Here is a 25,000-nt window from a genome sequence, read left to right as displayed (position 1 = left end):
GACAAAAACCTTGAACATGCGACATAGAAATATTCGACAAGCCTTGTCACAGCAACAATTACCGCTATTAGTGTTTTACGCTTTCGAGGGGGGATAAATCTAGACACATGTCTATTAAATAAAAAAGGGAAGATTCCATCAGAAAATGAAATTTTAGAGAAAAGTTGACCAGTGAAAATAAAACATGGATGGATTCCTCAAACCTGAAACCTGACTGCTATATTGTCTCTTCGGGTTTGTCATTTTGCTGAGGAGGACTTAAAGCGGGGTGTAGTAGTATATGAATATTGGTCTTGGTAACATTCGCTTCATACTGAAATCTCAGGCAACCAGTTCAAAATATCATTATATTGGAGCGAGAAAACTGAATCAAGCAATATACTGACGACTTTCACTTTTTTGCGCTTTTCCAGGCAGTAAAATAAACAACTTAAAATGTAGTTAAATTTGTTAGTTCCATAGACACCACTGAAACCATTTTCTCTTACCATTCGATGGAAATATATAAAGCTATCGTTTGTTTTGAAGTTGTAACAGGGATCTCATAGAAAGCCACGGTAAAGTGATTAAACATGATTTCCAGGCGTTTATTTCACAGCAATGAGCGCGGGGTAGCACTGCAAGCTTTCTTTCGCTTCGTAAAACTCCGGCATATAACTCATATATAAAACCCTGTTTAACGACCACGAGGTAAATGTGTTCTGATGGTGGAGCGAATATTAATTCAATTTACCCTTTGGATTAAGATTCAAGTCTACAAAGTATAGCTCTCCTCGCCTGTTTTTCCTTGTTTACATCAAGTACATCTAGTCATCTGGAGAAATCCTTGACTATTGCTACGTCATAGCCTCGTTCATACACAAAAACAAAGATGGCGGATTTCAATTTAAAATTGACCATTTTTGATGCGTTATTGTGGGCTACTTAGACACGTTAAGACCAAATGAGTAGCCAAGTATGACAATACAGGTAAAGAATTTTCGGTTCAGAGAAACGTTTTCTAGGCCGTACTTTCTCTATAATCTGCAACTTGTACTCTGTGATGTCTCAAGGTAGTCAATAGGGCACGTTATGACATGTATACAAGACAGGCAAAAAACAAAACAAAAGTGACCGAGAGGAATTTTACAGTTCGACGCGGCTTACCGTGGCCACCTAACAAAGTTTTTTACAAATTGTCAGCCAATCAGGATATGTGAATTTGATTGAAAGTCACTGCCATACCAACGACGTGCAAAATGTAACAAAAAATGTTGACAAATTACAGTACAGAAAACATTACGCAAACCTAGATTAACATGATTTCTTTGAAAGCTTAGCGGAGCTTTTTTTTTTAATAATTGGTCTAGGAATTTTTGTTGAACGTATTGCAAAAAAAGTTTACTTGATATTCTCGCAAAATTCCGAGGTAATAGGTACTCGTCCAACTTTCAGAACGTTTTCCTTGGATCATGATTTAGATCGGTTACTAGATTGAATAACAATGAGGAAATCTAAATAACAATTATGAACGGGCAATTATATTTGCGGCTTTTTCAGTTATATTGCCATTGTGATCTTGTGCCATAATCTTCCAAAATCGTATAGCAATAAAGTTAATATTAAGAGTAACTTTCCATCAGGTTTTGAAACCATTGGCTGCTTCAAAGATACCTCCAATCGAGCCATCCAACCATTGGAAGGAAAAGATTCCATTTTGGATGGATCGTATGGTGCTCGAAAGAACGCCATTGCAAAGTGCGCCGTGGCTGCTATGAGAAAAAGATACAAGATGTTTGCAGTTCAAAATGGAGGATGGTGCGCAGCCAGTGCTACAGCGAACCAGACCTTCGACAAGTACGGCACATCTGCAGCCTGTGGGTCCGATGGCGAAGGTGGACCGTGGGCCAATCAGGTATATGTCATCAAAGCTAAAATGTACCAACCACGTTCACTTAACTAGCTGCTGAACAGCGGTGCCGGCGACGAGACTTGTAACTGATTGCTGAAAAAAAAAAAACATCTTTTCTGATAACGACTTGTTTTAGACTTTTTTTTATTTCCGCATGTATGAGACTGGATAACGTTTCTGAAAATAAAAAAAAAATTGCGAGTGACGAAATAATCACGTTGTAGATGATAACAGGTCCGCTTACCTTCCGTCCATTCAATGTTAATCAAAATAGAAAATCTTGATTTTCAAATTTTGATGCTCAGAAAAACAAATCATGGGTGAATTTTTAATTCTCTTTTGTTTTGGCTTTTCACATAAGCGACGAAACCCCATTTTAGTTTAGATTTCCTTTGCTTCAGGTGTAATGAAAATAGCAATATGACAAGATTTGCCAACATTTCTTAAAGAAACTAACATGCACGAACCAGTTACAAAACTAACTCAAGTTCACAATCAAATTTTTGATTTCTGCATATAGGAAAATCAAAAATTGAAAAACCGGACGAAATAGGTGTGAGGGGAGCTCGAGGGCACGGCAACACAGGAAGTGCCCAAACACAAAATGTACGGACAATAATGTGGGAGGTTGTGCAGAAATGCCACTGCAGTTTTCCACGCACATTTTCTCCACGCTATGCACGCATCGTTCGACCGTCTTACCGCCATCTTGGTTCTTCGCCGACGAAACTTTCAGATGTTGCTCAATACACATAGAGGGGCTTTTTCACAGCAACAATTACCGCTGTTGGTACTGCCGTCTGTTGGTGCTTCTGGTGTTGCTGTCCCCTCCCCTCGCACCCATTTTGGGCCGTGCACCTTCCGTCCATTCAATTTTCATCAAAATAGAAAACTGAAAATTAGGAATGACAAATCTTGATTTTCAATTTTTGATATTCAGAAAGACTAAAATCATGGGTGAATTCTTAATTCTCCTTTGTTTTGGCCTTTCACATAAACATGATTAAGCGGCAAAGGTCTATCTTCGTATAGATTTCCTTTGCTTCAGATTTAATGAAAATAGGAATGTGACAAGATTTGCTAAAATTTCTTAAAGAAACGAACATGCAAAAACCAGTTCCAAAGCTGGAACATCAAACTTCAAAATCAATTTTTGATTTCCACAATTACGAAAAACAAAAATTGAAAAACGGGACAAACTGGGTGTGAGGGGAGGGGACGGCAACACCGGAAGTGGAAGAATCAAGATGACGGCAAGACGGTCGAACGATGCGTACATAGCATGGAGCAAATGTGCGTGGAAAACTGCAGGGACATTTCTGCACAACCTCCCACATTATTGTTCGTACATTTTTTGTGTTTGCGTCTTTGGGCCTGATTTCACAGGAGCCTTGCTTTATTAAACCCAGACCGAAATATTGTTAAGATAAGCGGTAGGTAGAGGTTTACTGTGAACGCGCGAACGCAACCATTAGCTTCCCATTTTGTGTCTTACAATGAGTTTGCCTGAATCTCAATGCATCCCCTGATTCATTTGAGTTTTCGAATAGCAATTTACTTCTTGAAGACCAGGGGCCGTTTCTCACAAGTCCCGAAAACGTTTCGGGCCCGAAAAGCCATTTGTGAAACTGTCAACAGCTTGTTCTGGAAAGCCGATCTTTTAACATGTTTTCAAGGTGGCAAAAAGAAAAATAACTGTTAAATTTGACGACTTAAATCCTCTCCGTTCTTGAGATACAAACGGAATTGTGACATCCGAAAATGGCCCGTAAAGTTTCGGGACTTTCGAGAAACGGGCCCCTGGCCCCAGTTGTTCAAACGAAGGATAGCGCTATCCGCCCGATAAATCATTATCCAGTGGATAAGTCATGGCGAAACAAGTAGTGCGCTATCCAATGGATAGTGATTTATCCGTTAGATAACGCTATACACCTTTTGAACAACCGGGGCCCGAATTACAACAGCTCACACAAAATGGATAAGAATGGCTTAGTGAGAATGGCATCAAGCATTGTAGTTCCTGTTTTAAAGAAAATAAAATTGATTGAAGTGTCAGATTTTGTTATTTCGTCTAATTAATGAAACAGGAAGGGGTGACCGAGGACAATTTCGCCAGCCCGTTCCATCAAAAGCATTCAGTCATTTCTTTATGCTGAACAGGAAGAACAAGTCGAAAAAGTAATGCTTGGGAGCAGAAATAATAATCAATGTGTTGGCCGAATGATATTTGCGAGTCCACACAGCACGGTCGTTATGAGCTGTTTCAGCCAGGTCTTCAAGAAGAATTTTACTATCCCACGACACAAATGAACCAGGGGATGCAATGCAATTAGTTCAGGGAAATTCATTGTAAGGCACAAACTGCGAAGTAAACACTTGCCTCCCGCTCACCTTAACAATATTTTGGTCTAATTTTAATACAGCAAGGCTCCTCTGAAATCAGGCCAAAAGAGGCAAACAAAAAATGTACGAACAATAATGTGGAAGGTTGTGCAGAAACGTCGCTGCAGTTTTCCACCTACATTTTCTCCACGCTATGCATGCATCGTCGACCGTCTTGCCGCCATCTTGGTTTTTACACTTCCGGTATTGCCGTCCCCTCCCCTCACACATATTTCGTCCCGTTTTTCAATTTTTGATTTTCGTATTTGCGTAAATCAAAAATTGAGTTTCAGTTTTGGAACTGGTTTTTGCATGTTCGTTTCTTTAAGAGATTTTAGCAAATCTTGTCACATTTCTATTTTCATTAAATCTGAAGCAAAGGAAATCTATACTAAGATAGAGCTTTGTCGCTTAATCATGTTGATGTGAAAGGCCAAAACAAAGGAGAATTAAGAATTCACCCATGATTTCTGTTTTTCTGAATATCAAAAATTGAAATCGAAATTTGTCATTCCTAATTTTCAATTTTCTATTTTGATGAAAATTAAATGGACGGAAGGTACAAGGACCCATTTTGTCCCGTTTTTCAATTTTTGATTTTGAAGTTTGATGTTCCAGTTTTGGGGCTGGTTTTTGCATGTTCGCTCCTTTAAGAAATTTTGGAAAATCTTGTCACATTTCTATTTTCATAAAATCTGAAGCCAGGGAAATCTTAACTAAGATAGATCTTCGTCGCTAAAATCATGTTAATGTGAAAGACCAAAAAAGATGATTTCTGTTTTTCTGAATATCAAAAATTGAAAATCAACATTTATCATTGCTAATTTTCAATTTTCTATTTTGATGGAAATAGAATGGACGGTAGGTACACGGACCACTTTCCGCTGAGTTAAAGGTCTATTGATTTGAGGGTATTAGTATTTTTTGTGTTTTTATTATTTCCGTTAAAATTGACGAAGCCGGTAATGAAAGAAACCTTTAATCGATTTTCGAATTTCTTTCTAAATCGAACCATATGTGTTGGCCAATTTTTCTTTTAGACCTTTTGTCATCCAATCAGAAGTGTGTGCCTTAAAATGGGGAAGACACACCAATGTCCACAATTACAGGTAGTCTTATGCACCTCAATTTTGATATTCAACGCAACCCGAAATATTGCATTACGTACATCACCAAATACCGATTACCAACAATGAGACAAGTGTCGGTATAACTGTTTTCCCTTAAGTAGGGTAAACGCAGCTTTTTATTTTATGCTTGAGGAGAAGAGACAAGGGGGATCCTCTGTGTCGTTAATTATCTTCATTCCCACACACGAGTGATATTGTGGTGTGAGAGAAGAGCCAGGGAACACTTCGTGAAGCTCTTTGCAACCTGCATGCATACAATTGCTTGCATTTCTAGACATATTTAGGGTTCAAATGACGTCAAAGCCTTCATGTTGCATATTATTCATTCATGTATATATTTTTATGGTTCAAGAAAACCAGCAATTGCTCGGAATGAGTGAAAACGACCTATTTGTTTTCAATCAAGAGACGGCCAGCGCCGTGTTTCGAGAGGCCATTAGGCCCTGGACCGAATAATTGGGACTAAAATATTATTATTTTAATTTATCACCCCTGTTAGGCCGATCACTAAGGAACAAATTACCTTCCCTACACGCCGGCACCTATTCCCGACAAGCTTGCCACACCAGGCCTCGGTTGTTCAAAAGGTGGATAGCGCTATCCACCGGATAAATCACTATCCAGCAGATAAACACTAGCAAAAACCGATTGAGTTATCCAATGGATAGTGATTTATCCAGCGGATAGCGCTGTCCACCTTCGAACAATCGGGGCCAGTGCAATAAATCTAAAGACTGCCACAAAGTTATCACTTCCGTGTGTTTACTACATTTGCAGTTCGTCGATGGCCCTGTTTTCCCTTTTTGACATTGGTATTTTTTTCTATTTTAAGAAATTGTTATTCACATTTTTATTCTTGCGATGTTAGCCCACATAACAGGCGATTTGGTGAATTTTAGAGTCTTCTTTTCATGGGGACGACTGATCGTTTAAATGTAATGTTCGTGGGAAAACATGGACCGAAGTCAAAAGAGAAAGCAACGGGAGAGAGGGGCGAGAAGAAGGAGCGAAAAACCTCCTGCAACACCCCATTTCCAATCATGTGTGACGAGCAAGGGTTTGATGTCAACTAGAAACCAATTACAGCGCGCCTTGGGTAAACATTGACGGGAATACAATTCATCTTTCGCTAGCGTTATAGGGTTAGATTCCAACTTACCGTTATCGTTTTTCTGTCCATGTTTTACTGTGTACTGTTCATCGAAAACGATGGCCGACAATCTTTTGTGGAAGTTATCATTAGAATATCCTTTCAGCACGTTGAGAAATGCCTCGTCCAGTGCATCTTCTGCCGATGAGAAAACTGGCTGTGACAGAAGCAGCAGCCAACGAGGTTGCCGTGAGCCCTAGTCCTTCAGCTTCTTTAATCTGATCATCGATGATATTTCTCAGAGGTGTGATTACTGATGCAGAACACATTTGGTCGGTCACCTTCTTCTAGAAAAAGCTGAAATATGAAGCTCTTCTTAATTCCATGGGAGGAAGGACAGCCAAAATATCACCTCCATTTATTAGCTTCTTTACAGGGTCTTTATGCAGTTACCTGCTGGAATAACCAAGGGATGTCCGCGAACAAGGCATAAGTCAGGGGCACCCAACGACCAATTTGTTGTAAAATGTATTATTATACCCCAGTTAATGAAAATAAATGTTATTAAGGCATTTTCAGGTGTTTTTCAGTGTTGCTGGGAAAAAATTATCTGTTCCTTTTTCCCAGCAAGACACACAAGAAATTTCCCAGCCAGCTAGATAAAATTGGTTGGTTTCCCAGCCAGCTGATCAAATTTATTTTATTTCCCAGCCAGGAATTAAATTAATTAATTAATTAATTACTTAATTAACATATTAATATATATATATATAAATGAAAGGAATAATACTACTACTACTAATAATAATGATGATGATGATAACAATAACAATACTTATATTGATAATGATAATGGAACGATAATGTGAAACACACAGCTGTAGTTCTTGTGTTAGTATGATACTCTACATGTACTGCTGTCTCGAGCAGTTTGAATTTTAGGAGCCTTTTGTCACCCTGGAAAGCGAGCACAGAATTCATAATACCTAGCACCATTGTACACAAAAGCAATAAAATACTTGCTAGGATAAACCTGTATAATTTTGTCTACAATAAGGTAGAACAACTGGAACCTTGAAATAGCTCTTCATTTTACATTTTTATTCATCTCTTCAGTTACACAATTGCTAATGTCCTATTCCTTGCTATTTCCATGGTAGCCTGAAAAATAATTAAAAAGGAAATAAATTAGAGACCAATATTAATTGAGTAGAGCCAGCAGTAATGCTGATTGAGTTTTCAGATCTAGCTATGGACTCACTAATCATTGTTATCACAGGGGACCCACACAAAGGGTGAATTTAGAAGCAATGTATGAGAATAGCAAAAAGTTCCATAATTATTATTGTACTATTCTGCAATAAATATTTACACAAGAAGAGGATAAACTATCTGAAATGATCTTGTGCTGTTGTTATTATGGCTGAAAATGGCAAATTGTAGCAATTTTTACCAGAGCAACACACGTCCTTGAAATCGCTAAATTTCCCACAAGCAGCCACAATAACGACACAGCAGAACATTTCGGATGAAGGTTTGTTTATTCTCATCTTATATGCAAATATTTATCCCAGAATTGTACAATAATATGGAACTTTTTGCTATTCTCATACATTGCTTCTAAATTCAATAATACCAAGGGTCAAACACATTATGTAGGCAACCTGTGATTGTTAGTATTTGTAAAAAGTAGACTCAAGCCCCTGTAATTCTTAGATGCAGAAACCTTACGCTTAAGTTGAAACATGTTTATTTATCATGAATGTCTTTGCGGATTGGCCAAAAAATACAGCTTGAGGTAATAAGATCTATTTGTCATCATGGTGCAGAGCAGTCAACATATTTAGCTATATATCTTTCCAGATCAACTGAAAAATTGAAAAAAAATTCCCTTGACTCGCCAAATATGACAGTCACATCTTGAGCTGGATGGATAACAAGATCAGTAAAATTTCTGCAGGCCATATAGGTCTAGCACTTAAACTGGCCAAATTGAATGGACTTTCTCCATGCCATAAATTATTTCAATAAAATTTAAAATGTTACCATGACTGAACAACTGTTGAGCGTCTTCCTCCCAATGACACGGATTTGCAGCCATTCACATTAAAGGAGAATTTAAACTTAATAGACAACTGAATAGAGGGCCAAAAAGGAAACAAAGTTCTCAGTGCAAACCATGAATGCCCTAACTCAACCTGACGGAAGAGAGAGAGTCATAAGAATGAACAAACAAAGAATGCCCATCGTCACAAGCCTAACTCAACCTGACGGAAGAGAGATGGTCGTAAGAATGAACAAACAATGAATGGCCATCGTCACAAGCCTAACTCAACCTGAGGGAAGAGAGAGAGTCGTAAGAATGAACAAACAAAGAATGCCCATCGTCACAAGCCTAACTCAACCTGACGGAAGAGAGATGGTCGTAAGAATGAACAAACAATGAATGGCCATCGTCACAAGCCTAACTCAACCTGAGGGAAGAGAGAGAGTCGTAAGAATGAACAAACAAAGAATGCCCATCGTCACAAGCCTAACTCAACCTGACGGAAGAGAGATGGTCGTAAGAATGAACAAACAATGAATGGCCATCGTCACAAGCCTAACTCAACCTGAGGGAAGAGAGAGAGTCATAAGAATGAACAAACAAAGAATGCCCATCGTCACAAGCCTAACTCAACCTGACGGAAGAGAGATGGTCGTAAGAATGAACAAACAATGAATGCCCATCGTCACAAGCCTAACTCAACCTGATGGAAGAGAGATGGTCGTAAGAATGAACAAACAATGAATGGCCATCGTCACAAGCCTAACTCAACCTGATGGAAGAGAGATGGTCGTAAGAATGAACAAACAATGAATGGCCATCGTCACAAGCCTAACTCAACCTGATGGAAGAGAGAGGGTCGTAAGAATGAACAAACAATGAATGGCCATCGTCACAAGCCTAACTCAACCTGATGGAAGAGAGATGGTCGTAAGAATGAACAAACAATGAATGGCCATCGTCACAAGCCTAACTCAACCTGATGGAAGAGAGAGGGTCATAAGAATGAACAAACAAAGAATGCCCATCTTCACAAGCCTAACTCAGTTTGGCTTTGTACAGAGACAAAGTATGACTAAAGATAATTTGTGATTGTTGAAAAGGAAAAGTAAACAATCTGCCAAGTAAAAAAGAATTAGTGCTGTTGGTCACAATAACAAATAATTGTTTTGTCAATGTATCTGTTGATGACAACAGTTATTGCTGACACAATCATACATTGTAAGAACAATAGACTAACTATGTCTTAATTAAGCACTCTACCCAATACAAAACAGCTGATCATCAGAAGCATTCTCACAATTAAAACCACAGTCTGACCAAAACCAACAAAGTTTTCTTAGTCAGAGAAAAAAAAAAAAAATAATAAAAGCCTGCATATACGAACATATATATATTTTTTTTGTCTGGCAAAATAGGGATGCTTGGATGCAGGCTGAAAGTGGATTGTTGACAAGGTCCTAATTTGTATGTAGGAGATATAGGTACTGATTGCCAGAAAAATAAATATTTGCGATCTCAAAGTCAAACTCCTTGGATAAAGTGTTTATTGCAATTTAACTGTTACTCACATAATTATAGAACCTGCTTGATTTTAGTTAACTAAACAGGGTTTTGTATAATTATGCCAAATATCTGCCAACAGGTTCTTACAAAAGGATCTCTTCGCAGGAGTTCTCGAGAGTAATAAATCGTCTTTCTAGCGAAATAAACTAAATTAAAATAAGTGCGAATTTTTCTTGATTTTTACCTTGTGTTTGAGGAAAGCACCTGGTTGATCCCGTGGCTGCCTACACGAATAAGAAAAATACGTACTGCTGTCAATTTTTTACAATTCGATCGTTGGCTCAATTCGCTTCAACTGTAAAAGATCATCACGCACTTGACTAATACAGATAACCGAAAAAAAGCATTAAAACAACTACATTAGGAAGTCTTATACCTCCGAAAACGCTAACACCAAACACATTGTACACCGTCGAAACTCTGGTCGACTGTGAATGAAAATACAAGTTAATACTGTTAAATTCACTCTGTTCATTTCAATTCAGTGTAGAAGAACATCACGAGAATCTCAGCATACAGATAAAATAACAATGGAAATTAATCTTACATGTAAATGAGGAAAACAGCACAATCCGTGTTCGTCGATCTGTGGAACCTCCGCGCGCTTTTAAAAAACGACCGAACAAAACCGACACAGGTTTTTTCCGCAAGCGCAATCACTCTGACCAGCCGTCGTTTGTCGTTCTCAGTCTTCAGAGTTTCTACAGCCAGCTCGGGTTGACATGCTAGAAAAAGTCAGTAATTCCCAGGCAAAACCTCTATCAATGATAAATTTCCCAGCCAGCTCATCGGAACACCTGTATTTTTGCCAGCCAGCAAGATTCCTCTGGGGAACAGATAAAGTGAGGAACAGATCCGTTGGGTGCCCCTGATAAGTGAAAAGAGCCTCCCAAGTACGATATAAGGCACGCAACAAAAGTGTGACAACGAGCAGTTACCCTTTTAAGTACAGTCGAACTGTATTATTTAATCAGTTATATACCGTCGTTACAGTTCCTTCTGTTAAAGATTAAGTTAAGCAGTTCGTAAAACAGGCTTACTGTCTTTCATGGCCATACAGGTACTGATATAGATCTCCAACTTTAAACTACAATTTCCGCGGGCTAGAGGCAACAATGCTTGACTTTCTTGATTTACTGGATTCTTTTTACTCACTGGATTTTCCATGCACACAAACTCTTACGGAGGACTTCATAATGATCTCTGAACTCTTTGTCTTCTTTCCTTCCCGGCTATCGTCTCTTTCTTCTCTTCGGATATAGCAAGGTCAAAGGTTATAGCTCTACCATAGTTATCGCAGTTGTTTATAGCTTCCTCACAGTAAATTCAATTATCCATAGCATAAGTTCAATCACAAACGTCCACGAGGGTAAGCTCTGTGGCAAATAAAGAGAGTGTCAGTCCCTTCTATTATTTATAAGCCTGCTTTTATACTTTTACTCTAAGCATCTAGAAAGTTCTGTTGCTATTTATAGTGTATTATAACAAGGTGTACTATTTGTGGAAAGTGCTGAGTCACATCAAAGAAAAAGTTCTGGAATATTCAAGTCAGCCCCGGTTATGGCGGTCCGATACGGACAAAATTTTCAGGTTACGAATTAAAAAATAGGGGCACACACAAAATAAATAATATATAGATTTAGCCAAGCCTAAAAGCGGAGCTCCCGGGTTGTTTATTCTTACTGGCTCTAGGATTAGTGAAAATAAAAGGGTTTGGAATGGTCCGCGTTTTGGCTTTCCCGGATATTGTTTAATTATGTCAGTTTCTTCGCTGCCTAACTAGTCAATTCCACGGTTAATTTCACCCGAAAAACCGACTGATCGCATGAATCACGACGCGATGAGTGCGATATCGGTTTTTCCACCGAAATTTACAGTCGAATCCACCAGTTAGGCAATTATTTTTTCTTGAATCGCAAGAGTTTTAAAAGAAAACAAGCAAATCTTCAGCAAGTGAACGGAAAAGAAAAGAAGCCATTTCAGAGTCGACTTTCAAAAGCTGGCGAATAGGAATCAAGCTAACATTAGGAATCACAGACGTACTATGGCTCGTGATGTGACAGATCGTCTTTGTCGGTTCAAGGTCAAACAAGGAGTTTTAGTCATAAACGGTCAATTAAGGTGATTCCTTAGTAATAGAAGTTATCGTAAAATTTTCTTTAAACTTTTCTCGTTTGTTTCCTACGTTATGGTGACTTGAAATATGCAATTAAAAAAATATGTCACCAAGCTCGTTTGGGAGATATAACTTGCTCAAGTTACTCATTTAATCATTGCGACTTCATCTATCAAGGACAAGTTTGTTCCATCGGTTCACGCAACGTTTTGCAGGAACAGGTAGCACAGCTTTGACGTAATTCTTGAAATAACAAAGCAGGTGTATTGCATTGTTCAAAAGGAATAATTTAATGTTTGTTTTATGGCACAAGCACACGTCTTAAAAAGGTACTGACTACAAATATTCCTCGGGTGCGTGATCTCGAGGAGACCATTTTGTGTCCACGAGTGATAGCTACGAATAGTTTTTTTCCCTGTAACTTTTTTTTCTGACATAAACTTTTTATTATTTTTTTTACAGCACAAAGAGGAGGAGTAAGATAATAAACTTATGCCAAAAAAAAGATAGGTCACCAACCCCGTTTAGGAGGAAACAGAAAGGAAACCAAGCTCGACCCCTCGACAAAACGCCTCCCCGATAGCCGGTCATAGCGCGGTTTTACTTTCACTCACTCTCGGAGTGACATGACAATTTAGCATCATCGACGCTATCACTCGACTTTCCGTTTTGCGAGAGTCTAAAAAAATTCCCGTTTTGCTCTTTACGGCTGTGCTCTGAAAACGGCCATTTCTTCATGTCTTTCTAGCGAGCGTTTCCGCACGCAAGTTCGCCATTTTGAAATGTTTTTGGCCACGTTCGATATATCAATATTCACACATGGCTACGAGTCTTTAGGGTTAAATTTAAACATTGTTTTGTTTAGAAATATCCGTTGAGACTTAGCCGTGCCTGAATACGAACGTGCCCTTTTTCTGTGTTACGCGCAGAACAGGATGCGCAGTGCAATACTAGGGAATCACCTCAAGCCAGCTTGGCTTAGAACCAGAATCGGCTAGAAGGGACAAACTTTGAACAAGATCTCCAAAAAATTACCTGTACGTGCTCTAAAGAAACTTCTGAAAACACAAGCTCGTGATATTTCTCCTTACTTTTACGAGAACTCATTGAGATTACATGTTTCTAACATAAGGGCAAAATTTTCTTGTCACTAGTACTGTCAATGTACATCGAAAAACAATTAGGCAGACGGAGTGAAAAAACCTGTTGTTTGCTTGCATTTTAAAGCCAAACAAACCAGCAAACAGATCAATTTTTTCTGTCCAAAAAGAGTACAGATTATTTAATTCCAGTTGAGAATAAAAATTCGAGTTTCATTCCTGAACAAAGGAAAAAACGACTAAACCACTTTTTAGAAATATGCATCCACTTCAAACAACTCATCCGTAGAAATAACAAACGGTTTAGTGTCCAAGAAAAGAATTTGTGGAGTAACTTCTTCCACCACGTTTGAGCTATTACTGGTGTACCGTTTAGTCGTTCTCGTTCTTTTTCTCTCTTCTTTCTTTTCGATTCTTCTGTCATAGGCCGTCCAGGCATCTTGCAACCTTAATAGACTCAAAATTAAAAATCTTAAGATAAGACTCATGCCAAAAATTGCAATTCAGAGCAAAAAGCAGCACTAAACAAATTAAAAATAAACACTCAGCTTTAAGTTTATATCCCCCCAATGCTTGACTTGAATAACTACGTAGCCACCAGTGTGTCCTGACCACAGCTATATTATGTCAAACCTGGATTGAAACCAGCGAAAACTGCAAGAAAAAATATTTTTTCAAACCGTACCTGAACACGAAAAGCATCGGCTGTCAAGATCTTTTGATGACGTAGCATGGCAATGGAGCCGCGTCGAGTCACAGAAAGAGCGCGAAAAAGCCTCGTTTATGCTCAGGAGTGAGTGTCTGACCTGGCTTAAGCCTGCGATCCAATCAACAACCAGTCCCTGGCCAGCGGTGAACTTTAAAAGAAAAAACAGCTCACCTCGATAAAGTCCAACTTGAGCCCGCGATAGGGTCAGGTGATACTGGTCAGCGTATACCTTGTTTTGACAAGTGTCAATTGACCATAACATTGATGTCCAATATCAAAGATGTATGCTGTAAACTTCCTAGAGTGTCAACTGGAGTATTGCCGCCTTGACGAGCTCGAAACTTGAGCCCGTGATATGATTACGTGATACTGGTCACATTGGCATACATGGACGGGTGGAGGGACGTACGATCTTACGGTCGCATGGTCGTACGGTCGTACGGTGACCAAAGCCAAATTTTGTCGCAGCGATGGCTTACCATATTTTCTTAACTATGGTGCTCCGCACTCAGATATAACCCTACAAAAATAAATCGCGCTTCACAAAATAAGTCGAATTATACTCACAAATTAATCGAATCCTTCAAATTTAAACTAATTAAACCTCACAACAATCAGTCAAACACTGAAGGAGATTAACAGAAAAAGAAAAACAATAGGAAACCAAAACCCACTGAGAATTGAGAAGAAGGACTCAAAAATGAGTTGAAGTGTACAAATATAAATCGAACCTCAAAATGAATCAACCACATCCCCAGGGTCCTCACGGCTTTCACGGCGGTTCACGGAATAGTACCTTATGGTCTGCTTCATGGAAATGTTGGGGGAAAAGTATTCTATTTTATTCTATTCTGTCACTGTCCGTTGTCAGAGGATGAGCGAAGGCACTCCGCAAGTTCATAAACAAGTAATAGATCTACCAGATAACTAGGCTGGAACTACACTTTTAAGTAAAGGAAGGGAAAGGAACTTTATTTAAGTGTGTCGTCCTCTAGCACCGAAGCACTAATTGGGGACACTGTAAACTGAAATAAACTGATAAAGGCAAATCAAATCAAATGTTGGTTTTTGAGGAGAGGGGAAAACCGAAGTACCTCGAGAAAAACCTCTCAGTGCAAAGTAGAGAACCAACAAACTCATGTCTTGGCCGATCCCGGGCCAAATTGGGGGAGGCGTGTGCTCTCACCACTGTGCCATTCCTGTGTCATCCCTGCACCGCTGTGCCATCTCTGCTCCACTAGTAGCCAGTGCAGCTCTTTAAGAGTGCTGCTAATATGATCAAACTTGCGTAAGGAGGCTATCACACGCGCAGCTGCGTTTTCAACACTATCATTTCGTACTTAGGTAGGCCATGCAAAAGCGAGTTACAGAAATCCAAGTTAAGACTTGCAAAGGAGTGATCAAGAACTTCAGCACAGTGACTTATGTACTTACGAATCTTAGGTTTACTTCTAAAATAGTAAAAGGCCCCCTTAACAATATATTACTGATTGATATGACTGAAAAACACATTGTTAAGGTATTATCGAAAACAACGCCGATATTGCGCTTTGTTCGTAGGTATGATGATATCAGTACCCACTGAAATGGATGAGAGCGGTGAGGGCATTCTGAAGTTAGAATGAAAAATAAGAAGTTCCATTTTATTGGTATTTAGTTTCAGTTTGTTTGCTGTCATCCAGTTAATGATATCACCAAGCAAGCAAGGTATCGTATCCCTCGGCCGTCCGAATTCGATCAAATTGATTAAAACAAAAATAAAATAATAATAATAATAATAAATTTCCATTACTAATTTCTGTGCCTAAAGGGAACATTTTACTGTTATTGTTAAGCCACAGTCAATGGTTGACAGTTAAATATTGACCTGTTGTTATAGGAAGTCCAAAAAGGGACTTTTCCCTTTCACAGCGATAACGATATTTCTTTTTTACATACCTTGACGTCACATTTCTTCTGAGTCATTGTTCAACAGCCAAGGGTACTTCTTCTGGTGAACAATTGTTGGTTGGCCTCTGCTCACTAAAGCGTAATCATTTTTCATTTCAGCATTCAATTAAGGTAATGTGAAACTTGATCAAGGAGTAAACTGAAATCATTCTCTATTTTCGGATTCCCCATAATACACTTCGTTTGCCCCCCAAATTTTGCATATATAATAAACTATTGTTTTAAAATGCTCTTGGGGACACTGCATATTCCCAAGAGCATTTAAAAACAATGGTTTATGCAAAATTTGGGTGGCAAAGAAAGTGTATTATGGGGAATTCGAAAATAGAGAATACATTTTATAATTAACAAAAAGTACTTCTAAATCGTGTTGAGTCAAAAGGAGCCAATTGTTCTTCATGGCATCATTAGAAGCACCCAACCATGTTTCAATATCTCTGGTGGTATTTATTAGCTGAAATCTTTTGTTAAACCCAAACTACCTAACCATAACTTACTTAACTACCCTGAAGAGGAATAACTCTTATAATTAAATGTATTACATTCAATCTAATGTCATGATAGTAACACTTCTCTCGGCATTATTGGTCTTCAAGCCTTGTAGATGCACCTTGATTAGCCGTGAGGGTTTCCAGGTTCATTATGCAAAAAAATTAAAACCAAACACTGAATATTGACTTGTAGTCGAGAACGTGTTGAACGTAAAGATATTACAATCACTTTAATTGTGTTGTCTTTTTTATCTTTGCCAAAAAAAACTAGGCTAACTTAACAGTAACTGACAATAATGTGTGAAGCTTAATTTTGTCAGACGTCTGACACACTTTTACTATTTCTACACGGTCCATTAACGAACAGTGATTTGATAGAAAGTGCGGAATTCCAACGCCAATTTCATACTCTGTTACAGAAAATCTTATTTCCCGAGACCTTTGGTGTTTCAGTGCGTTATTTCGACCCAAGGTGTTACAAAAACAGTTCCCGTCAATGTTAATGTCCTTGAGCAAACAATTACGCTTGTCCTTTGACTCCCAGGATTGATCAATATGTAACTTCACCCTACAAATTCAATACACTGTCAGACACAAAAGTAATGAGAATGAAGATTATTATCAGCATAAGGATATGAGCCTGATATAACACCAAACTCGCATGACCATCCATTGAAGAAATCTATGGACGTGGTTAAAAGAAGAAACTTTTAGATCGTGAGAGCCAAAGGGTTTTAATGAGCTATTTTTAAAAGAAAGGTATTCACTGTTTGCTCTCCCTTATCGAGTTGCTTGCATCTGTTTTCGATCTTTTAGACTATCTTGAGCCATATTAAAGACAACGACGGAAAACTATTCTAAAGTTTTGACTTACCGTCAAAGTTGTCAGTTTGAGAGCACTCATTCCTAGTCTTGCTGTTGCTTTGGAAAATTCTAAAGCAAACTGGGCTCTTGACTGATTCATTTTCAGGCCACTGAAATTTATCCAGAAAAGAACAAGAAAATCGTGTTAGCAAAGTATGGCGCTTTACTGAGGAATACATGTAATGCTTAAGTGGCTCAATAACAACAACAGCAATAACCTCTCTTTACTTGTTGGCCTATGTACAAAGTTACAGTAATTAAAATCATGTTAAATATTTAATTAATTACTGAAATCCAAAATAACAGTAAATTAAAAGAGGGGATGTGTTATGAGAAGGATTTATTCTACAAAACTATTTATGGTACCAAACTAAATACCAATAATTGCTCCATAGGATGCACTAATTAAAGTGACCTAATAAGGTACCATGTCCCCTAAAGACCCCGATTTTTTTATTGTCATTAAATTGGTTAGCAGACTAACGTAAAAAGTTAAAAATCCTCTAGGGTGGATTAAGAACTGAACACCTTAAAATTTTCCAATGGTGAACTTGGCTACGGTTTCCCACCAGGGAATTTTTAACTTTGCCTATTAATCACTAGCCTGCGAACGCAGACGTATTTCCAGCGGTGGAAATACGTCTGCGTTCGCAGGCTAATTAATCAATTTTCAACAATTAAATTTGGGGGTCACCGAGTTCCTTTCTGAGATTCAAGCGTTTAAAGACAAAATATGGGATTTTTTTAGTTGGCTCTTTTGTTGCCATGGTAAGCATTTCTTTCTATATTTCTGTCCGTGATTGTCTGCACTATCTAGTTCACCTGAGGGGTGTCTTCCACTGATAGATAGACTGTGTTTTTTAAGAAAAACATTGCAGTTAAAAAAACTGAATTGCGCCTCTTTACAAGTAAGAAATATAAGAAATGATTTAAAACTACTACTATTATAAAATTACAAAGCGACTACTCTCAGAAAGTACTTAAATGCTTCCCTCGCACTCTTAACTATGAATGAATTTGCAAATCTATTTGTCTTTACAAGAGGCGTGACAAACCTCCTCTGCCTTCTCAGCTCATATGAGATAGAAACTGAGGGAGGCAGGAAGCTGGTAATCTTACTACGTGAATCATTAAGAATAGACTTAAACTGGTGTTCTGTTAACTTTTCCTGGTGGGCCCTGATGGACTCAAGCCCTGCTAACTGAAGGGCGTTCGAGTAGTGCACCCTGGGAAAAATGCATGATAGGTTCCTCCTTTGCACTCTTTCGAGCTCGACTTGTAGATACTTTGGTAAAGTGTAATGGAAAACAGGACAAGCGTAATCTAGTGAAGACCTGAGACATGCGCAAAAATATGTTACAAGATCTGAAGTAGGAACGTGCGCACGCTTAAGTTGGATAAGAAAGTACAGTTTCTTACACGCTTTTTTAACAAGTTCTTCTATATGGTCGTTCCACGTTAGGATTGTTTCCAGGATTGTTTTTCGACTAACGCAGATAGGATAGAGAGAGCCAAATTAATCTCTCAATACAATAAAATTGTCCAACATGAGGAATCCCATTATGAAAAAAGAAGTGTGGAATGTAGACCTACCCTTACATACTCTTCTAAAGCCATGCAGGGTGCTTCTTCTTCGGAAACCTTTTGAAATCGATCAAGCCACGATGACGAAAAGTTGCTTTCATCCTGACTATCGGAAGAACTTTTACTAACAATATTAGCATAGCTCGTGCTTTGTTTCAAATGTGAATTCATCGACGATAGCGGAGAAGATTGGATACTGGATCTAAAATTTGAACGCTGGACTCACTTGCGAGACACCTTCAATTGTTTCGGAAACTGGAAACTGGAAAAGGAAACACATTGGGTCTCATGTGATGGCAAGTGATAGTAGCAATTTTGTTATTGTTCTGTCCGGAAAGAACATTAAAAGCCATCTAAGTGTGCTTTTTAATCGAGGTGTGTTTCGGATAGCTTAGCGTTTGCAAAATGTTCGAACGAGGGTACAAAACGTTTTCTCGCATTGTATTAAAGCTGAAACCCGAAGAAAGAAAAAGAAAAAAATAGAGAGAAACGATCGGCTAAGTAAATCAAACAAAGCTCGTGCGCAGACTGTGTCAGTAACTGCAATTGAATTTTGTTTCGCTGCATGTGATTGCGAGAAATGGTAGTCGTTTTGTTATTGTTCTGTCTGAAAGGAAAAAAAAAAATCAGCCTTTATTAACAGCAGCGTGTAATGAAAAGAGAAAGAGAGAATTGCATTTTATAGGATGGCTTGTCACGCATGTAGCATAATGCTCGTAAGAACCTCATAATAAAATGTTGAAAGTGAATACTAGTCTATTTTTTCTGCTTTTTTGATTCTTAGAGGGGAGTTTAAGGTTGCTAATGAATTTAGTCTCCTTGGCGACAAAGTGGGGGAAGTTGCAATTCAAAGGAGAAGTACACAGAGCCGATTGCAACGATATTTCAAGACAATGTGATCGCTGATGCAATCAATAGCTGATGTTCAGGTTTTTCCTTTAATTTTTTTTTTTCTTTTAGAAATGTAGATTACTGTACTTCAGTACGGTAGGAAACCAAAACGATGCATGTGTGGACATTGCTGCAACATATGCTGATTGTTTTTACGAACTTAGTACTGTACACAAAGGGTACGTAACTCCCGTTCTGTTAAGTTCTGCTCTGTTTGTAAATAAAGTTCTGACGCTCTTTACGTGCAATAACGGGTCTGAAAAAGATACTGGAGTTAATGAAAATGAACACAGATGTGACCCCCTTCTGTAAATATGGTTTAAAATAAATGAATAAATTTCGAGTGGAGAGCGACCGGTGAGTTGGCGTCGTCCCACGCTCATCCAACCAACGAGGAACGACACACCAAGTTTTTATCTTGTTCACACCTTTTCCTTTTGGTCATCAACAAATCCACCTGTCCAAAAAAGAGAAGGCGCACTCCCGTTTATTGAAGCCAACGTTGGCCGTTAATTGAAACGTTTGTCACTTAAATTTCACGAGAGATATCTTTTTTAATGTAACTAGAAACCACTCCAAATTACGCTCTAAGAGATGTCAGTCCACCCTGCCAGCAGAGCCTTTCTTAACTCGACGAGAAAAAAAGGACTCTACACAAATCGCGTCAAGTCTTATTGAGTATGCGCAAGCCGTTGCTTGGAGACAGTTTCAAACCCAAGTCTCGATCGCACTCCTAGACGCCATATTGATATCCGTACTGAAGGCTCGATTTTTGACCTTCGCCTTGTCAAGAATATGATGCGCGCGCTGCCTAAACCGGTTTGAACTTGGGCCAAGGCGACTTAAGGACGGTGCCTACTAATTGAAGATATTTTTGCCCCGATGTGTGATTATGCAGGAAATGTAGATCTTAACAAGTGTTATTGAAATCCAAAAAGAAAATTGGGGGTAACCACGCATGTTTCAAACATAATTCATGAATAATATTTGTAAAAAGCTTAAAAAAAAAAAAAAGCAATGTATGTCGTTCTTTCTCAAATTGAAACTTAATTATCTCTCAAAATGCATGGTTACCCCTAATTTTCTTTTTGGATATCAAGAGTACTTACTAAGATCTACTTTCTCCGGATAGTATTAAACCGCGCAAAAATATCCCTGTATTAGTAAGCATCACCGATAGGATATCCGAGTATCTCGAGATGCGCAAAACGTATGCGCAATAACAATAGTAGGCACCGTCCTTAAATAGACTTGACGCGATTTCTGCAGAGCCTCTCTTGCTCGCCCTCTGGTGAGTTTTAGAGGCACTGCTTGCAGGGTGATATCAGTCTAAACTGTGAAAGAAGCGAGCCAGTCTCTCCTTCCAAATGGCGTCCATCAGAAATCGGCGGTGTGCAAACCGGATATTCAAAGGAATTCCGAGTTGATTTTCTCGCCTATCAGCCATCTTCGTATTTCGCTTGTTCCAGCGCCAATCTCGTACAATTTGGCGTCTCTTAAAAATCTTCCAGTGGGGTAATCATTGATGTAGCCGTTTCTACCTTGATGGAGAAAAGAAAAACAAGATAACCTGTTAAGGTTTCTTAGCCAATACAACGCAAACCACAATGACTAAATGTTGAATTCCCCATCAGCGTGAGATAAAGGAAAGCGCTGACAAGCGGCTAACGGAGAGGAAGGGGCGGATACCAGCCCGACTCACGTACAATCCTGTATATTTCTCACTTTTCGAACCACAATAATGAAAAGAAGGCGTCATAATAAGACTTACTTCAAGAAAAAAAAGTTCTTTAATTTATGGATAGGGACATTTTTGTCCAGGCCCTGCTTGCTCAAAGACCAGATTTAATCCGGTTGACAAGTCACTGTCCGGCAGTTTAAGTCTGTTCAAAGATTTCAATCTTAACCATGAATATGGACACTCCGGGCACCTCTAAGTAAACTGAAGAGTCTATGAAATCTTGGCCAACGTATATATTCTTTGCCCGGCTGTTCAAAAGCCGATTAACGTTAATCCCAAATTAAAAATCAACCAGAGTTTATTTCTCTACTCCCAACTGCTGTTCAACGCTGATATTTGGTAAAACTATACATTAGAGGACGTCAATCTTGGAAAACAAAAATAAGCAAAAGAAACTTTCACCAAAAAGTTAGACAACGTGAAACAAAAGTTTTCACTAATCCTGGATTATGTTCATCGGCTTTCGAACAACCGGGCCCTGGCCTTTATTTTATACTCTGGATAGTGACTTATCCACTGGATAAAGTTCCTCGGCCTTTGAATACCTGGGGCCTGGACTGTAGAATGCGTTACGGAGGCTACGTCACTATGAGTTACATTGCTGCGCACCTTCGCGGCTACGAGGCTATGCAGCTTATCACCAACGCAGTTACAAGTCAAGGTCAAATGGCTACGCGGCTACATGGCCATGTTAGCACGTGGCGAACGAGGAACATAACACGAGCTGGCGCTTCCTTAGGCTTATCAGTAAAACAACGAAGTATACAATTTACTAATAGCAAGCTTTTTTCTTTGCGGGAATTAAAGAACGAGGCATAATATTGTGTCGGCTCAGCAAACCAGCATTTCCTTAACGTGCACCTTAACTCAAATATTCTTAGTCTACAATATTGATCTCCCCACAAAAGCAAACACGTTTTAGTGTTCCTACCTCAAAATTTCGCTTTTTGTCTGCCGAGCAAGACGCGGAAAGTTATCAAAACTAGCAGTAATTTGGACCCACGACAGCGATGTGAGAGGTATGGGTCTATTCTCGATTTTACGTTACAAACTGCTTTGCAATACAAAATTTCTTTAAAAACAGGAATGCAAAGCAGTTAGTGACGTAAAGTCGAGAATAGACCCATACCTCTTACATCACGGTCGTGGGTCCAAATTACTGCTAGTTTTGCTAAGCTTACGTGGCTTTCACGGCACAGAAAAAAGCGAAATTCTGGGTAACAATGGTGACATAAGTATGTTTGCTTCAGACGGGGAGATTTATATTAGGAAGAAAAAAGATTTGAGTTTAAGTTCACATTAAATTATTACTGATTGAGTATAATTTCAAAATGTAGAACAGGGCTCGCACTCTTTTATGCTCTTCAAATTCCATGACTGTCCATGACTTTTTCGATGACCTTCTCTAGCTTTCCATGATAGCTGTCATGTAAGGAAATTTCGAAACTATCCTTATTTTAGGATATTTTCTGACATAACTCAGTTCAAATTTGAATAAAGTAATCTCTGTCTGCCAAACTTCCGATTGTTTGATTGAAACTCGCCTTTATTTCATTTTACAGTTGCTTCGACTGCTGCAATGATTAATCTACCATATGTGATTACAATTTTCCATGACTTTCCACGACCGACCATAAAATGGCCTGGCCTGGAAATGAAATTCTTCAATTCCATGACTTTCCAGGTTTTCCATGACCCGTATGAACCCTATTGAAGTGAGGCTCGCACTTAACTGGACAATTTGAGAAATTGTCTTTTTCTTATACAGTAACACATAAAAAATTCAGGTGACTTCAACGGGATTCGAACCAAGACCTCTGCGATGCCGGTGCAATGCTCTATCAACTGAGCTATGAAGCCACTCAGTTTGGAGCAGGCCAATTTTGCTGGGATCATTTGTTCCCGTGAAAGGACTTCGACGATGAATCAAAGAAATGTAAATATTTGAAGTGCGGGTTATCAGACGAAACGTAGAAGTGACCTTCGCACTTACCTGGGCAATTTAAGCAATTGTCTCTAATAGACATCTGAAAAATTCATGGGGCTTCAACAGGATTCGAACTCATGACCTCTGCAATGCAGATCCAATGCTCTACCAACTGAGCTATGAAGCCACACAGTTGGAAGCAAGTCAATTTGCTGTGGTCATGTGTTCCCGCGAAAGGAATGATGAATGAAAGAAAAGTGCATTTGAAGTACGGGTTACAGACGAAACATTTTATTTTATTTTTTTCATTTTAATTCCATTCGCCACAATTCATAGAGTGGCAGGGGAGAGAAACAGAACTCTTCGTCCCAATTGACACCTAACCCCTATATCCATAGATCACACAACAACACGGGGAACTCAATGCCATTCCCCTTCTATTCTCGAATAGTGTGTGGTTTCTTTAACGTCCCACATAATTTATACCCTAGGGTTATGAGGCGGGACCTCTGGCTTATAGTCCTTATCCGTGAAGACTTGGATGTCTAACCATTCGCAGATGTCGTTACAAAGGCAGCACTTTCTTCTTAGTTCAAGTGATCCTCGCACTTTAACTGGGCGATTTGAGCAATCGTCATTCTGTGAAACCACACAAATTCAGGCGGCTTTAACAGATATCGAACCCATGACCTCTGCGATGCCGATGCAATGCTCTACCAACTGTGCTACACCGCATCGCAGAGGTCATGGGTTCGAATTCCGTTGAAGCCACCTTAAATTTTCAGGTAGCTTCGTAGTGACAATTGCGCAAATCGTCTAGTTGTGTGCGAGGACCACTACAAGTTTTGTAATGCATTTCGCTGGACAGAGAGTCTTTAACACAGACTTACCAAAAATTTGAATGGCATCAAGCGCAACTTGTGTCGCATTTTCAGCTGCGTACAAAATCATGCCAGCACAGTCCTGCCAATCCAAAAGTAGAAACGTCCTTAATGAACATCCCAATGAATTGAGTAACTCTTCAAACTATGGACCAACCAAGGCAAAGAAATGCATATATGGGCAATAAGCGATTACGATAAAAACGATGAAACAAGAACTCCCAGACTCATCGTGAAATACTGAAGCATCGCTTCCCTTCAGTTTAGTGGGAATACTGATTTAATATACTGGGACGAGACCGTTTCCAATTTGTAGCTTGAATCCTGCTTGGCCCGGTACAGAAGCAAACGACAAGATAGATATGTGTAGTCTACGAAGAGAACAAGCAGTGTACATTGCAGAACCTAAACCCATGTTTACGACAGCAGTGGAGTGCCTTTTATGTTGAAAGTTTAGCCATCTAACATTATACCTTAGTCTTCACATGTCCAGCATCACAAGAACGAGCCACTGAATACACATAACTTCTGCATGCACTCAGGCGCGTGTACATGTCCGCCATTTTAGCTTGAACTAGCTGAAGGTAAAAGATGATACGTTTGCGGTTTCAATACTACGAATTTTATCTGATACTCTAAT

The 25,000-nt window shown here is 39.0% G+C and overlaps 1 protein-coding gene, 1 long non-coding RNA gene and 1 pseudogene across 2 annotated transcripts in view; 1 reads left to right on the top strand and 2 right to left on the bottom strand.

Moving 5' to 3' along the window:
- Positions 1–6,727, top strand: part of LOC138018351 (uncharacterized) — a 66,200-nt gene extending 59,473 nt beyond the window's left edge. Inside the window, exons 32-34 of the mRNA XM_068864956.1 lie at positions 1,623–1,894; positions 5,314–5,382; positions 6,660–6,727. Of these exons, the coding sequence (XP_068721057.1) occupies positions 1,623–1,894; positions 5,314–5,382; positions 6,660–6,701 (383 nt within the window). The 3' untranslated portion in view covers positions 6,702–6,727. The remainder of the gene's footprint in view (positions 1–1,622; positions 1,895–5,313; positions 5,383–6,659) is intronic.
- Positions 1,851–10,974, bottom strand: LOC138018377 (uncharacterized). The gene is made up of 5 exons (XR_011126004.1): positions 10,654–10,974; positions 10,483–10,534; positions 10,291–10,330; positions 6,563–7,654; positions 1,851–1,984 (listed from the first exon to the last, which is right to left on the bottom strand). It is a non-coding gene; the product is annotated as an uncharacterized lncRNA (long non-coding RNA).
- Positions 10,975–21,057: 10,083 nt separating this feature from the next.
- Positions 21,058–25,000, bottom strand: part of LOC138020389 (isovaleryl-CoA dehydrogenase, mitochondrial-like) — an 11,219-nt pseudogene continuing 7,276 nt past the window's right edge.

The sequence above is a fragment of the Montipora capricornis genome, chromosome 10 (genome assembly GCF_036669925.1).
Source record: "Montipora capricornis isolate CH-2021 chromosome 10, ASM3666992v2, whole genome shotgun sequence".
Lineage (NCBI taxonomy): Eukaryota > Metazoa > Cnidaria > Anthozoa > Scleractinia > Acroporidae > Montipora > Montipora capricornis.
This window is presented reverse-complemented; position numbering and strand designations above follow the sequence as displayed.